The 13,865-nt window shown below is 34.5% G+C and overlaps 1 protein-coding gene across 1 annotated transcript in view; it reads right to left on the bottom strand.

Annotated features, from left to right (window-relative positions):
- DMD (dystrophin) overlaps positions 1-13,865 on the bottom strand; it is a 927,929-nt gene that overhangs the window by 250,574 nt on the left and 663,490 nt on the right. The window contains exon 54 of the mRNA XM_009883534.1: positions 10,983-11,172. Within this exon, the coding sequence (XP_009881836.1) occupies positions 10,983-11,172 (190 nt within the window). The remainder of the gene's footprint in view (positions 1-10,982; positions 11,173-13,865) is intronic.

The raw sequence follows: 13,865 nt of genomic DNA, 5'->3' as shown, positions 1-13,865 counted from the left end.
AAATCCACAGATGACAAGGTTATTAAAAAAAAATATATATAGCCCACAAGCTGAACAGGTTATGTGAAACTGTATAATCCTAAAATCAGATGAGAATAGATATGAAGGATAATATAATATATATAAAAATGTAATACATATAACAGAATAACCTATATAATAGAATTTATGTGAGTCTACATGATTTCCAGTGTCATAGGCTCTAAATAACGTCATTCAATCCCATACAAAGCAGCTCAATACTGCTATTTTAGGTACTTGGTAGATATTCATAACATCAGATGATTCCTCCACACAGAAAAGTATACATAAAGTCAGAGAACTGACAACACAAAAATAGAAATTATAAACCCTAGGAAGGGTACTGATGCACATTTAAGTAGCTATATATTTTTGTTACAATATTCAACCACTGAAATGCAATTATTATACTAACAATTTCAGAGAAGACAAGCCCAAATCTAGTTAACTTTACTGAGACAAAATGTAGCAAAACTGATAAGTAACCATAGTTTAAGGCTGACTTTCCAGAATTCCCAAACAACACGCGTTTTACCCAAAAGGAAAATACTGAACATCAGATTAGAATCTCCTAACTTAATTACAGCACTGCCACAAAGGAGGACAAAGGTCCTCCTCCAGAAAGTTGCTATTATTTTCAATGATAACAGGTGATGAACCCACTGGAATCATTACAGAATGAGATAATACTTCTCTACTACTACTCACTCTAGTAAAAAAACCTTCCATTTCATATGTGGGATAAATGCCAGTTTCTGTGGTGACCATCAGTGAATTGGGATCAGGTAACACACAAATTGAAATGGTATCCAATGAAAATAAATTATTCAAATGAAAAATGTGGCAGAAAAGGATAAATGCACATGTGGAACTTCATATTGATAGAAGAGATTCAATTTCTTGTCAGCAGTTGAAAGAATGAAAATCTAAACTCGTGCCAGAAAATGAAATGGGGCACTCGGTGATGATAAAGACAAAGTTGTTCTTGTCAAACATGCTGTCAGTTTAGGTAGCGGGATTTGCCATGCTGCAGTATACAACTGCTGCACAGTGCATAATACAGGATAGCTCATGTTGTGAAAACTTGTAAATTCATGTGCAGAAAAACAGTGCTATGGCAGCTATATACTTATAAAAAGGAAAAGTTTGCACCATTTCTTAGAAGACAATTTTTCTCAGTACAGACTGAAAATCTTTCACAAAACAAGTAGAACGTGTGTCTGAAAAGCATTTGTGATTTTATTGTATTCCTTATTTGTATTCTTTGTAGGTCATTCCCTTTTTACGTATTCAGGAAGATGTCTGCCCCAAGCCAAAATTAATACTTTTCCTCAGTTATGCACTGTATAATTTACCCTTTTTATATTAACAAGTTAATAATCACAATACAAGCATTTTTCTTTTTACCTGCCTTGGGAACATACACATCTGGTCTCACGAACAAAAAATTATGTGCACTTAAGCCATGTGTTTTGAACAGTCTGGTATGAGGGATAATTGCAAAAGGCCCAGATACCCTTTTAAGCTTATCAGAAGAATATATTAAAAGCTACCATTGGGATTTTGCAAACAGTTTTTATTCATTATTCACTTTTCAAATAAATCTGCTGTAAGGAATACAAAGGAAATGGAAGAACTAAATGGCAGATTAGACTGTACCAATAAATACTGATGATCACAGGAACAGCAAGTGGCAGAAATCTTCAAAGTTTTGGTAACTACACATTCTCATTTGTATCACTTCAAGTTGATGGGCTACAGTGAGCCATCGCATATGCTTAGTAAGACTATGAGAGTGCCCATCCATCCAGTTCTTTGGATGTGGGAGATCCTGCTTTAGAAAAGCCTAAACAAACAGGGATGAGGTGTCCTAGACAAATGCGAAGGTCAGGAGGAAATGTACGAATCGGAACCTGTTCAGGAATAATGGCAAACCTTTTTACCTATTCCATCCCATTCCTATTTGTGTTTTCCATGCTCTCCTCTAATAATCTTACTTTATACAACGCAACCTCACACTTAATGCTACACAAGCTTTTCCCATCTAATCTGTGTTTGAAAAATCTGTGTTTAAAGCTGGTAGGCTTTGAGTGTTAATCTGCAAGTGGAAACTTAGAACCATCCTTCTGGTGTGTTCAATACACTTTTATAGAGAAAAATATAAGTCAAGCAAGTGAACATATACTATGTTATTTAGCACATTTGACAAATGGGATTTTTCTTCTACCTTGATTATGAGAACACGTACAAATGAGAAATTTAAGGAAGAAATTTATCTTTCTTCTTGTTTACAAGCACCCACTTTATATGTGAGATTTCTGACAACTGAGAGCTGTTTATTTTCCTGGGAATAAGTTTTCAGAATACTTATATCTCACTCTAGTAACAAAGTACTAGATCAATTAATAAAGTAAGCCTTTTACCTTCTAGAGGAAAATTAGCATTGATTAGAATTTTGTTCTAAGTTCAGAAACAGGAATGGCAGAAGCAGAATAGATCTTTAATGTATCCACTCCTAGATAAGCTGAATGATCAAGACATTTTCTGTTTTTATGATACAGATTATCCAAACTAAATTAATTAAAATGTTAGACAAAAAGTAGCAACATCTATATATCTGTTTTATTACAGATTTCCTGACCACTTCTCTTTGATATCCAGCTAAGAAGAACAGCTGTGGCATTGCCTTCCCCATTGAGAATCAGCATCTAAACCTCCCAGTGAAAGTATTCAGCTTTCCACTAACATAGCACTATGCAGTAACTTGAGTCTACACAGCTGCTTCATTTCCCAGCTTTTCTTCTCTTCATTCTGTTATTCCTCCCTGTACTGAAAGCCTCCTGTTCCACTTTTTCCTATCCTTACCTATATCAAAGTGCATCATGATATGGAAGTGACATAGATATTGCCGTTGTTATTTGAACGGAGCAAAATCACAGTCTCAAAAGACAGCAGAAAAATTGGTATATCAATATTATAAGATACTGCTTGACCACATGCTGGGCTGTTATGCAGTTTAATAAAACTGTTACTTCTCTGAGAAGCTAAAATAAACCACAAACCAGCAAGCCTAATTCAGATGATAAACTACAGTAGTATAAAACAAACATAAATAAACCAACACAACTGTATTTCTTTTCAGACTTGATCCTTAGGTTGCATTTGCAAGGGTTACTCATTTGCATATCTTTTAGGACTTAAAGCTTCAAACACAAATATACATTTATATCTATGTGCATAAGAAGTCTCATTGATTTCATCAGTTTTACCCATTTTTATAGGACTGTAGATTATATACTCTTTGAACCAACAATGTCCTTATCTTTGTGTCTTCTATAGCAGCACATTAATCATAATGTAGTTGAGTGGTATGACATTAAAATATGTTAAAAAGTGTCTTTGGCGCTTTGTGCTACTGGATTATTGCGTCTATCATGTCTATCATGTAGTTCATAAGCTAAAAATAAAAATACACCAGAGAACCTGATTGAACATAGACACCATCTTTGTCCTGCTCCTCAGGCACATTTATAGACACTGTACACTGATACGTTGTCATAGTTAACATGAAGCTTTATGTTGTAAAGTACTTTCCCCTCCATCCAATGCATTTAATTTAAAATACAGGTATTAACACAAAACACTATTCTTTTACCAAAATATGTAATTTTACTAGCAAACTAGGAACATAGACCTAATTAGAAGGACCGTAGCTGTAGGAGGTCTCAATCCAGGACTGTGCTAACAGTTCCCACCCACTCCGTTTACACAAAAGCATCAATCCAATAATATACTACCAAGGTAAATCCCAATTAAAAAAATAACTATTTCAAGTAAGTTACCATTCATGTTTGGGTGATAACTTTTAAAGAAGTCTTTACTTTAGTTGTAAGAGTAATGGATTAAGGGAGAAAATGCTTGGAGGCCAAAGGCTGCAGATTCCAACTCTGTGCACAAGGAAAGAAACCTCATTTTTAATTTATGGTACTCTGAAAAATACCTGTGCTACTTTAATTGCTTACCTCTAACTTTCACCTTTCAATCTCCCTATCAGTTTCCACTAATAAGAGTAATGTAAGAATATATAATTATTTTTATTCTCTGTAGTCCCTTCTCCTCACTTCATCTTTTTCTTTTTACTATCCACTTTTCCTACTCACTCACTTAAAGACATTATTCAGGAACTCCTGGGAGATACTTATGAAATTTTCTCAAGAAATAGCAAGAAAGTTTTCAGCTTCTTACTTTCTTCTATTAAAGCTTTTCAATTTGCATATTTAAGTCAAAATTAATTAGACGACCAGAATGACTGACTATATGACTGGTTGCTATGTGATCAGATCAGAGACCCCAAAAATCACAGAACAGTCAAGGCAGGAAGGCATCTCTGGAAATAATCTGATCCAACCCCCCTGCTCAAAGTAGGCCATGTCCAGCCAGGGTTTGAAGATCTCCAGTAATAAAGATGCCACCACCTCTCTGGACAGCCTGTTTCATGATTTGACCATCCTCACAATCTATTTTTTTTATTTATGCTAACCTGGAACCTCCTGTGTTTCGGTTTGTGCCCACTGCCTCTCATCCTGTCACTGAACATGACTGAGAAGATCCTGGCTCCATCTTCTTTACACATTCCCTGTCAGGTATTTACACACCTGGATAAGATCCCCCTGAGCCTTCTCTTCTCCAGGCTACACAGTGACAGCTCTCTCAGTCTCTCCTCATATGAAAGATGCTCCAAAACTTTAATCATCTTTGTTGCCTTTCGCTAGGCTCACTCCAGTAAATCCATGTCTCTCTCATACGGAGTCGTCCAGCCCTGGACCCAGCACCCCAGATGAGTCTCACCAATGCTGAGCACAGGGGAAGGGTCACCACCCTTAACCTGCCGGCAACGCTTTGCCTAACACACCCCAGTTGGCTGCTTTTGCCACAAATGTGCCACATTAGGGTTTGAGGACAAAATTTAATCACTCCAAGGATGATGAAGAAAAACTTTTCCTAGTATTAGCTGGATGAGCAGGCACACAGCTCTGATAGAAAACATTCTGATTCAAGCATTTGGTCTTAACTGCAATGGTGTCAAATGAGTGACATAACCAGTACACAGTTGCTGGCCATGGGGGAGTTTTCTCTCTGGTCAGGAATTCCACATCTGCCAAAACCGCAAGCGTAGGTTCTTTGAGGTTTCATTGGGTCAGTTTGGCACTTGCTGTTAACAATAAAGAAACATTATTCCTCTCCCTCATGACCACCAATCACAATACTGAAAAAATCTTGACCAAATGCTTTCAAAGTAATATTATCCAATATTTCACAAAATCCATATGGTAGTTTTTCACTCTGAGATAATATCTTGCCCTGTCTCAGATTAGGCTGTAATGTTATTCTCTCAGAGAACATACACTGCTAAATAATCAAGAAGATTCAGGAACATGTACTACCTCAACTTCCTACTACTGAAAAAACAGCTGCTTGGACACTTTAAAAACAAGCAAGCACCTTTGAAGTATTGATAGGAATAGAAGAAACGAGAGTGCATTGCCAGCTGTTCCTATCCATTGTTTTAGATAAAAACAGCATTGTGAGAAAATATGGGTACTGCCCATACTATACATTCTTGGGTAAAACTTAAGGCACTGGATGTTTTTCGTATTATTAGCAGCAAAACTCCATCTAATGGAAAACTACTTAGGTTATAGGCTAAGTGAGCATGAAGGTGGTAATAAAAATAAATTTGCTACGTATTTCATACCAAAGTTATTATCTTTGCTTCATTTATCATATGCTGTCATACTTTTAGTCAGTCTACACTACCAATAATTCATCAGTCCTTCATAGGTTATTTCAGATACATTTGGTAACCTGTGTAAACAGTACAGAAGCATTCTCCAGTTATTGTCTAACTAGGTGTCACATGCAGTATTCTTTGCCAAATTTCAGTAAAAAACCCCTGTGATTAAATTCTTCTACAGGCTTAATATTAAATGATTGCATTCATGAAATAATAGGATAAATATGCACTAGCTTCAAAGTTGTATCTAATATTACATAAGCTGTATAAAATGTCACATACAATTATTGCTAAAAAGACAAACCAGGAGTAATTAATATAGTTGAGAGTTCATATCACTAGAAGTATGCAAGCAGAAAGCAAAATTAATTATTTTCATCTCCCTCATATGGTTACTTATCAAACCAGGCCTCATGGGGACACGTGATGTGTTTCAACCAGACAATAAAGAGCAGCATATAATTACACAATTCCTTGGAGTAACTGGTTTGTATCCTTGAAAATTCTCCAGAAAGTATTCTAACTATATGAATCACCCCAACTATTACATTGCTGTCAGTTCAGACAAATGATGCATGCAAATACATGTTTATATAAACAAACAACGTGTTTATAATGCAACACTTTAATATAATTACATCATCAGGTAATTAGAATGTGCAGTTATGTAAGCCTCACCCTTCTCCTTCTGGTATTGAATGAACTGCTGAGTATTAGGGGAAGATTAATCTTTATTAGTGACATTTGAGCTAATGGTTTCTGAACACGAGAAGCAAAACACCTAAAAATGTGAGATTTTCCTGGACAAGCAACTTATACAAAACACTTTCTGCACAGCAAGATATTATTTTAGCAAGAAAATAATTTTAGTTGTTTGAAAAAATAAATTAAAGCTTGAGAGCGTAAAGCAGAAAACTGCTAGATTACTAAAGGTGAGATGAAAATTTTTGGTGACAAGGTGACAGTTACTACTGAACTTGGAAATCTAGGTTTTTCATTTGTGTAGAGATTCTTTATCAAAACACTGCTTTATGCCTGTTGCCCAAAATAGCAGATTCAAACAAAATTATAGCATTTCAGGACTCCTAATGACTATTTTCACATTATCCAAGTCTATGCAACTGATACTGTAGACAGCATCAAGACAGATACTGTAGATCTAAGTCCATATGTCATATTTAACTATAACTTTTATGAACTTTATAAACCTAAGTAGTCAAACTTTCTTTAATTAGAAACTCGCATTTTGTTTTACCTCCTAGGATCTGGATTCAGCTTGGTTGATGACAGATAAAAAACTGGACTTCATGTAGAAAAAAAAAGTCCATTGGAAAACTGTAATCCTCGCTGAAAACATTTAGGATCTTTTCTATGCTGGGGCAGGGCTTGCGGTTAACCTACATATAATGGATGTTAAAAAACATATTAAGGACATAGACTGTATTTGAATGTGTCTGGTTTTACACATGTACAATTTACATAGAAAGTTTCTCGGGATACAAGTCATTGCCTGATGTGTTTTATAGGGTAAATGCATTTCTGGCCCACAGTACGGAGTAAAAAAAAGACATCAGTATTTATGGTTTATGGGGCTGATGATATGGATTAGTGAGAAATAACCCCTTTCCACAAAGTACATAAATGCATATTTCTGATATTTCAGAGACTTATTAGAGCTCCTTTTTCTTTAAAGCTTTTATATGCATAAGCTGTGTGCAAAAGGCCACACTTCTGTCATGTTCTTACTTTTCATCCTTATGCATCAAAAGGAATTGTGAGAGAGAACTCTGATAGGTATGAAGACTGGAAGGATCAATGCAGCAATAACTGAGGAACAGATAAAAGGTCATACTCTTTTTTTGACAATTCAGCTGCCATCAATAAAATTGTTTTACTGACAAAATTATGCTTTAAGAAGTGAAAATCCTTAATATTTACTCCATTATCCAGTTTTGTAGCAATGTAGATGGACAATATTTGCAGCACTACCAGGAAACTGTACCTGTTTGGACAGAAAGCTTTTACAATGAAGACTATTGATATGGAGCAATGCATTATGACTATTGCAAATATTGCCCATCTTCATGAATTGATTAATTTTACAGCTGAGTGCTGTCAGACTATTACATAAATTTACTCTTTTTCTTTCTTTTGAATAAGTTCCTTATTTAATTCAAATTATTTATTTTTTAATGAAAAGTTTTACATAAGAACAACTGCAGCATAATATTTGACTTTCTGAACTGTAGAATAGTTCCCAAATATGAATGTGGCTTTTTGCTTATAAGTGTCCCCAGTGCCAGAGAAGGATCAAGGACATATTTAACTGGCTAGTATATTTGTGGCCACAGCATACACTAATTTAATCCCATACTTTGTTTCCAACTGACTTTTATTGCCATCGTCCATTCACTTCATACAAAATTCCCACACACATAATCAGAAAAAAAAAACCAAAAAAACCAGGTACTAGTGGAGAAACAGAAGTTTATAGACGCTTGTGCTTTCTTCTGCACGTATGTCCCTCCAGTAATGGCAAAACGCTACAGAGGTACCTTTTATAATTTAAGAATAACCCAAAGTCTCCCGAAAAACCTGCAGTCACTACAACAGCTTCACACATATTAACACATTGTATTACTGAGTAAACAAATACATTGCTTGGTTCAATTTACAGCTTACTTTTCTGCACCTAAAACATTTGCTTTTACTGAAGTCCCTTTTCTAATAAGAGAACTGACTAAAAATGATGCTCTAGTTATTAAGAACACACACTGGTAAAAAGATACATACTTTTAAATGAATAGAAGTTAATGACTATGTCTCAAATCAGTGATTATTTAATGAAATGGAAGAAAGTACAACTCTTGAATGGTCACTTTACTGTAGTTCTTAAAAAGTTACAGAAAAAAAGGGTCTTTTCCAATTGTGATTTCCAAAAAAAAAAAACCAAACCCACAAGCCCCATTCTGTTTATTTAAACGTCTACTTGAGGGGAACCAAAAAAGAAAAAAAGATGGTTCTACCAGCTTTTAGAAAAATTTTCATCAGACTCCCTTTAGGAGATGGCATTTGAAAATCCACTTGTGCTTGTTAATCATGAGATTTCTTCTGGATGCTTAAAAATGGTATAAAGAGGCTGATACAGTGATAGGCCCAGGAAGAAAACTAAGTCGATCTACACAGAGGCAGATCAGCAAGCAGATGCAAATGAAAAAAAACTGCAACAAACCACATTGTCAAAATATTTCCTCCTGCAATCATCAACTCTAACTGAAGTCTAAAATTATTGTGCTGTTGGTGGACACATATATATGAATCTTTTGGAAGAAAAAGACAATAGAACAACCACTTTTTTGCCTCTGCATACTAATGTTTCTTCTTAAGATGTAAGAATAATTTCTCTTGTACAGCCAAGATATCGAACATAACACTGTTTGGTTTTTGGAAGTGAAACAAATAGACTTTACAACAATTTTTACCCTTCCTGCCTTAGAAGATCTGATATTTAAATACCAAAACCCTGGTATAGGAGAAATGAAAATTTAATCTAACTTCTAAATTTAAATGCATAAAAATCTTTAGAAGAGATCTTACAGTTCAAGGCAATTGGTCATATGGTGGTTATTTTTATGTACTTCGTTACTTATTTATGGACGGAAGGATTTGTATGCATTTATTTTTCCTTTTGTCTATAGTTCTGTATGGTTCTTATGTGGAAACTAAAAAAACAAACAAAATACTAGTTGAAAAGATAATCAGGTGTACAAAGCTCCATTACAGCTAAGAATGAAGCATTTGACGTAAATTTTTAGGTATCTCCATTTTGTCAAATAACCCATTTTTCAATGATCAGATAAAACCCCCCAAACTTCTGCAAATACTTGATAACTACATTGTTTTAACACCATTACAACCAAAACCTAATCTACAGAATATAAACCGATGGTCTATACTGAAAACTAACTGCTCAGCAGAGCATCTGCTCCCCAGGATCATGCCAAATGAATTCAGAAACACATAAGGACTTAAGGTATATTACTATGAAATCAAATTAGCATAAAGACAGATCACTATTAAAAATGTGGTTCAGACTTCACTTTTGTCCAGTGCAACAACTGTAGATTGTAGATGCAACGGAATTTATCAGCAGCTCAGTCAAATAATTAAAACCATGTATTAATACAGTAGTACCAAAAGAAGGTAGCAGTATTGCCATCCAATGTACTTAATCAACATAATCACTTATAACTAAAATTCTTCACGGTATGTTTTTCATAAATAAATCAAGGCATAGAGCCTTCACCACCTGGAATTTCCAGTTTTGAACTTTCTGTCAACATGAAAGTCATGCACTATCAAAGAATATTGGAAAAAAGGGCCCTGCCTTCCAAACAGCCAACCAGCCTCATATTTAAGAAATCTAAGACCTCACACAGACATATGTGCATTCCTCTCAGTAACTGCGGTCAGGAAAGCACAATGAAAGTACAGCAACGTATTTCAACAGTACCGTCTCAACTTATTACTTTTCTTTCTCGTCAAGATTCTCCAGAACACCAAATAAAAGTCTCCTCCTTTTTTAAGATTTTTTGTTTCCAGAGGAAAACAACTGTCTGAAAACTGTCCAGCCATTAACTACGAAAATTTTAATCATTATCTCTTTTTATTATTGCAACAGAGCGTGTTGACAATAATCAGCCAAATACCAAATTAACATTTTTCATTTATTTGAAAGTTATCGAGGAAAACTAATTCAGTTAAGCTACAGAGAATAAACTTGATGCAATTTATATAATTGCTATAAATATCAGAAATGCTTAATAAACTCTCACGTCTGTCAAGACTGTAGATTGGCAGAGTAATTCATTTTTATGTGATAAAAAAAAATCTAAATCCCCATTCCAGCAACATTTCCTTTCTGTATGTTTTAAAGTTGTACTCAAGACACATTTTCAAACATTTTTTATGCTGAAAGATGTCGGACAGAATCATGATGTGACTGACATTAGATCCCTGCAACAATTTCTAAAGCAACACTTAAACAGTATTAGAACCAGTTCTCTTTTTCAAGACAATTTCAGTTTTGTTGAGTAGCTGTGCGCTAGAAAAAAACCCCACCACGTTGGAAACCTGACATGTCTCTAAACTGAAGCACTTGATTTACCTGCCACTGTTTCATGAGCTCTCGAACTGCTTTGGCATCCTCTAGTATCTTTTCCTTGTGTGTAGCATCCTGCAGGACATTTGCAGTTGTTTCAGCTTCTGTAAGCCAAGCGAGGAACTTTTCGAGATCCAGGTAGAATTGCTGCAACATTCTTAGGGCTGATTCCAGTGCAGCTTCACGGTCACAAACCCTGCACAAGTACAAACAGTCAAATGCAGAACTCTTAGGAAGAAAACAAATCTTAATCATTAAATCAAAACATAACAAATACACACTATATATTTTTCATGCATCAATCAAGGTAACTTTGCAAATACATTAGCTACAGAACTTGCACTGTATGTTTGGCAGGTAGGGTTCCTTTTTTATCTTCTCTCCTGAGAAATAGCAACTAGAATTCATCTTGTAGAAAATGAAGCAAAATTATTTCTTCGAAAGTACTATGCTTGAAATGTGCACAATTAAAAAACATAAATAATCAGAAGTAATTCCCTCATTTGTTTTACCAAAGATTGTTTTCTTATTTGTCATTAACGCTACAGTGGGAAAAATGTTTATTTTCAGAAATCATGAAATAGCTCCTGGCCACTGCACGGTATGATGAATTTAATTGTTTTTATGACTTGAAACCTTTGGAGATTGCATTCAACACCTTAAACCTCAATAACACTGAAGTTTGGGGTTTTTTTGTGTTTTATTCTGTTTTTTTTTTAAAATATGAATGTGATAAATTACAAGAAAGATCTCTATCAGTTACATGATAAAATACAATTTTTAAATACAAAGGCTATCTTATCCTTGAGGAAGATCTAAATGATAGATTGGGAAGGGTCCAGCAATTCTAGTGCAGAAAAAAACATTAAACTATATCGGTGTTCTATCAGCATTCATGTGCTATGTAGGTGTCACGTGAACTCACCGATTTTTTTACATTGAATTTTACCAAAATAGGGATTTAGAAATGTGAACAGATAAGTATGACATACTGTTCATTAACACAAGTCTGTCAAGGCTACTTAGGTGTTTTATCACATGCATATTTGTTTAACACCAGCACAATAACTGAGTAATTTTTTAAACTCAGAAAATATATAGCAATGTCATTTGATAATTTATGTTACTTCAAGTGAAATGAATGCAATGTGATGACCATCTATGTTTAGTCTACAAAACTGTGGTGATCTGGATATTTCTAGATAGATTTCCTGTCTGGTTTTACAGTTATTTAGACAGAGATTAAGATACTACATTTTAGCAGATATAATGTCTCCAGTTGTCATTTATCATAACTTTACCAGAGGAGGCCAAGACATTTCTAAGTGCCAATCTCTATTTCAAATCCTGTTTCCTGTCATGAAGAGGTTGTACTCCTTGGTAAGTAATATCATCTTAAAACCTAGTACACTAGTGGAAGTAAGAAAATAAACAAAAAATTAACACAAGTTTTGCAAAGTGGCACTGACTTTGCATGCTTTTCAACAAGCATCCAAGTAAATTGCAGCAGAGGACAGTAAGAACAGAAAAATTCAGTCAGAGTACAGGAGAGAACAATCATTTCAGAGAAAAAAAAATCCTCCCCAAGAGTCAAATCTCACGATAGCTACCGTATTCTATCATATTTTTAATCCTTTAACATTTTATTTGCTTTTCCCAGCTATTTTGTGAAAAAAAGGAAGTATTATTGGATTTTTTTTTTATTCAAAAAACGAGAGACCTATCGAATGCCTCCCTACAAAGTCATCCGCCAATTGTTTTAAAAAGTTAAAAATTGACTTCATCTTCATCTCAGATGCACCTGTTGCCATCTACAAGAATTCTCCACATCATGGTACTGCTTAGCTTGTATTAGAATGTGTCCCCAGGGGCCTTTTAGGAGGAGAGTAAGACATGCTTAGCTTCAGAATAGTGAACATGATCTCCCCAACTTTATTCTACGTGAACATAAACATGGCTTCTGGTTAGGCCACTCTTCATATTTAAAACAGATGCAATGAAAGAATTTGTTGTTCCTTTGTTAAACTAAAAAATAATTACATAGTTATCACACCTAAATAGACTAGCAGTATACATTAAATCAGAATAAACTTAGAAAAAAGACAATAAGAAACAAAATCTTTTACCTGGAAAATATTGTATTGACCGATTGATCCCTTTTAGCTCAAAAATAGCCTCACATTTATTCACTAGAGCTTGGAAATGGAATAAGCTTACATAAACTAAAAATATTTTATCCAGTTCTTCCGAGCACAATTCTATTGTAAGATATACTTTATAGCATTATTCTAATTCAATTTTCAGAGTGCAACGTGACAGCTAGTATCAGTGCCTTTGCAAAATCAAGTATAACACTTTCTTGAAATGCAATTCTTCAAAACATTAAAGGCACTCTTAACTACAATCCACCTGAATTCCTATAAACGCATAGTAATGCTCTAATAACAGCATTCTGACAATACACAGTGAGATTATTTTTAAAAAAAAAAAAAAGCAAAAAAAAAGCTTCAGTCTATTTGTATATATTTAACTTTTTGCATGGTATCCTGAGAAGTAGGACCCAAAGCTATATTCATCCACTTGTGTAAATACCTAGTGCATTTTAAATCTATAAAAAATAAGGACACAAGCACAGATATGTTCAAAGGGAGAGCAATTAGAAGTATTATTCAAAATCAGAATTTATATTTCAGAGAAAATTCCAGACTGCATGAAAAAGTATAGTATTTTATTGATCTGGGTAAAGAATGAAGTTTTAGTTACAAAGAATCTTTTGGCCCTTCTAGTCTATGATGCACAGAAATCTTACGGCGTGTAATTCTTTCAGCCTACAGAAACACATTGCTTATCTATAAGCATACTAATACACCCACCGGAAAATACCTAGTA

Source organism: Charadrius vociferus, unplaced genomic scaffold, assembly GCF_000708025.1.
Source record: "Charadrius vociferus isolate BGI_N301 unplaced genomic scaffold, ASM70802v2 scaffold94, whole genome shotgun sequence".
Classification (NCBI taxonomy): domain Eukaryota; kingdom Metazoa; phylum Chordata; class Aves; order Charadriiformes; family Charadriidae; genus Charadrius; species Charadrius vociferus.
The sequence above is the reverse complement of the archived record's forward strand: the minus strand, read 5'-3'. Positions and strand labels throughout refer to the sequence as shown.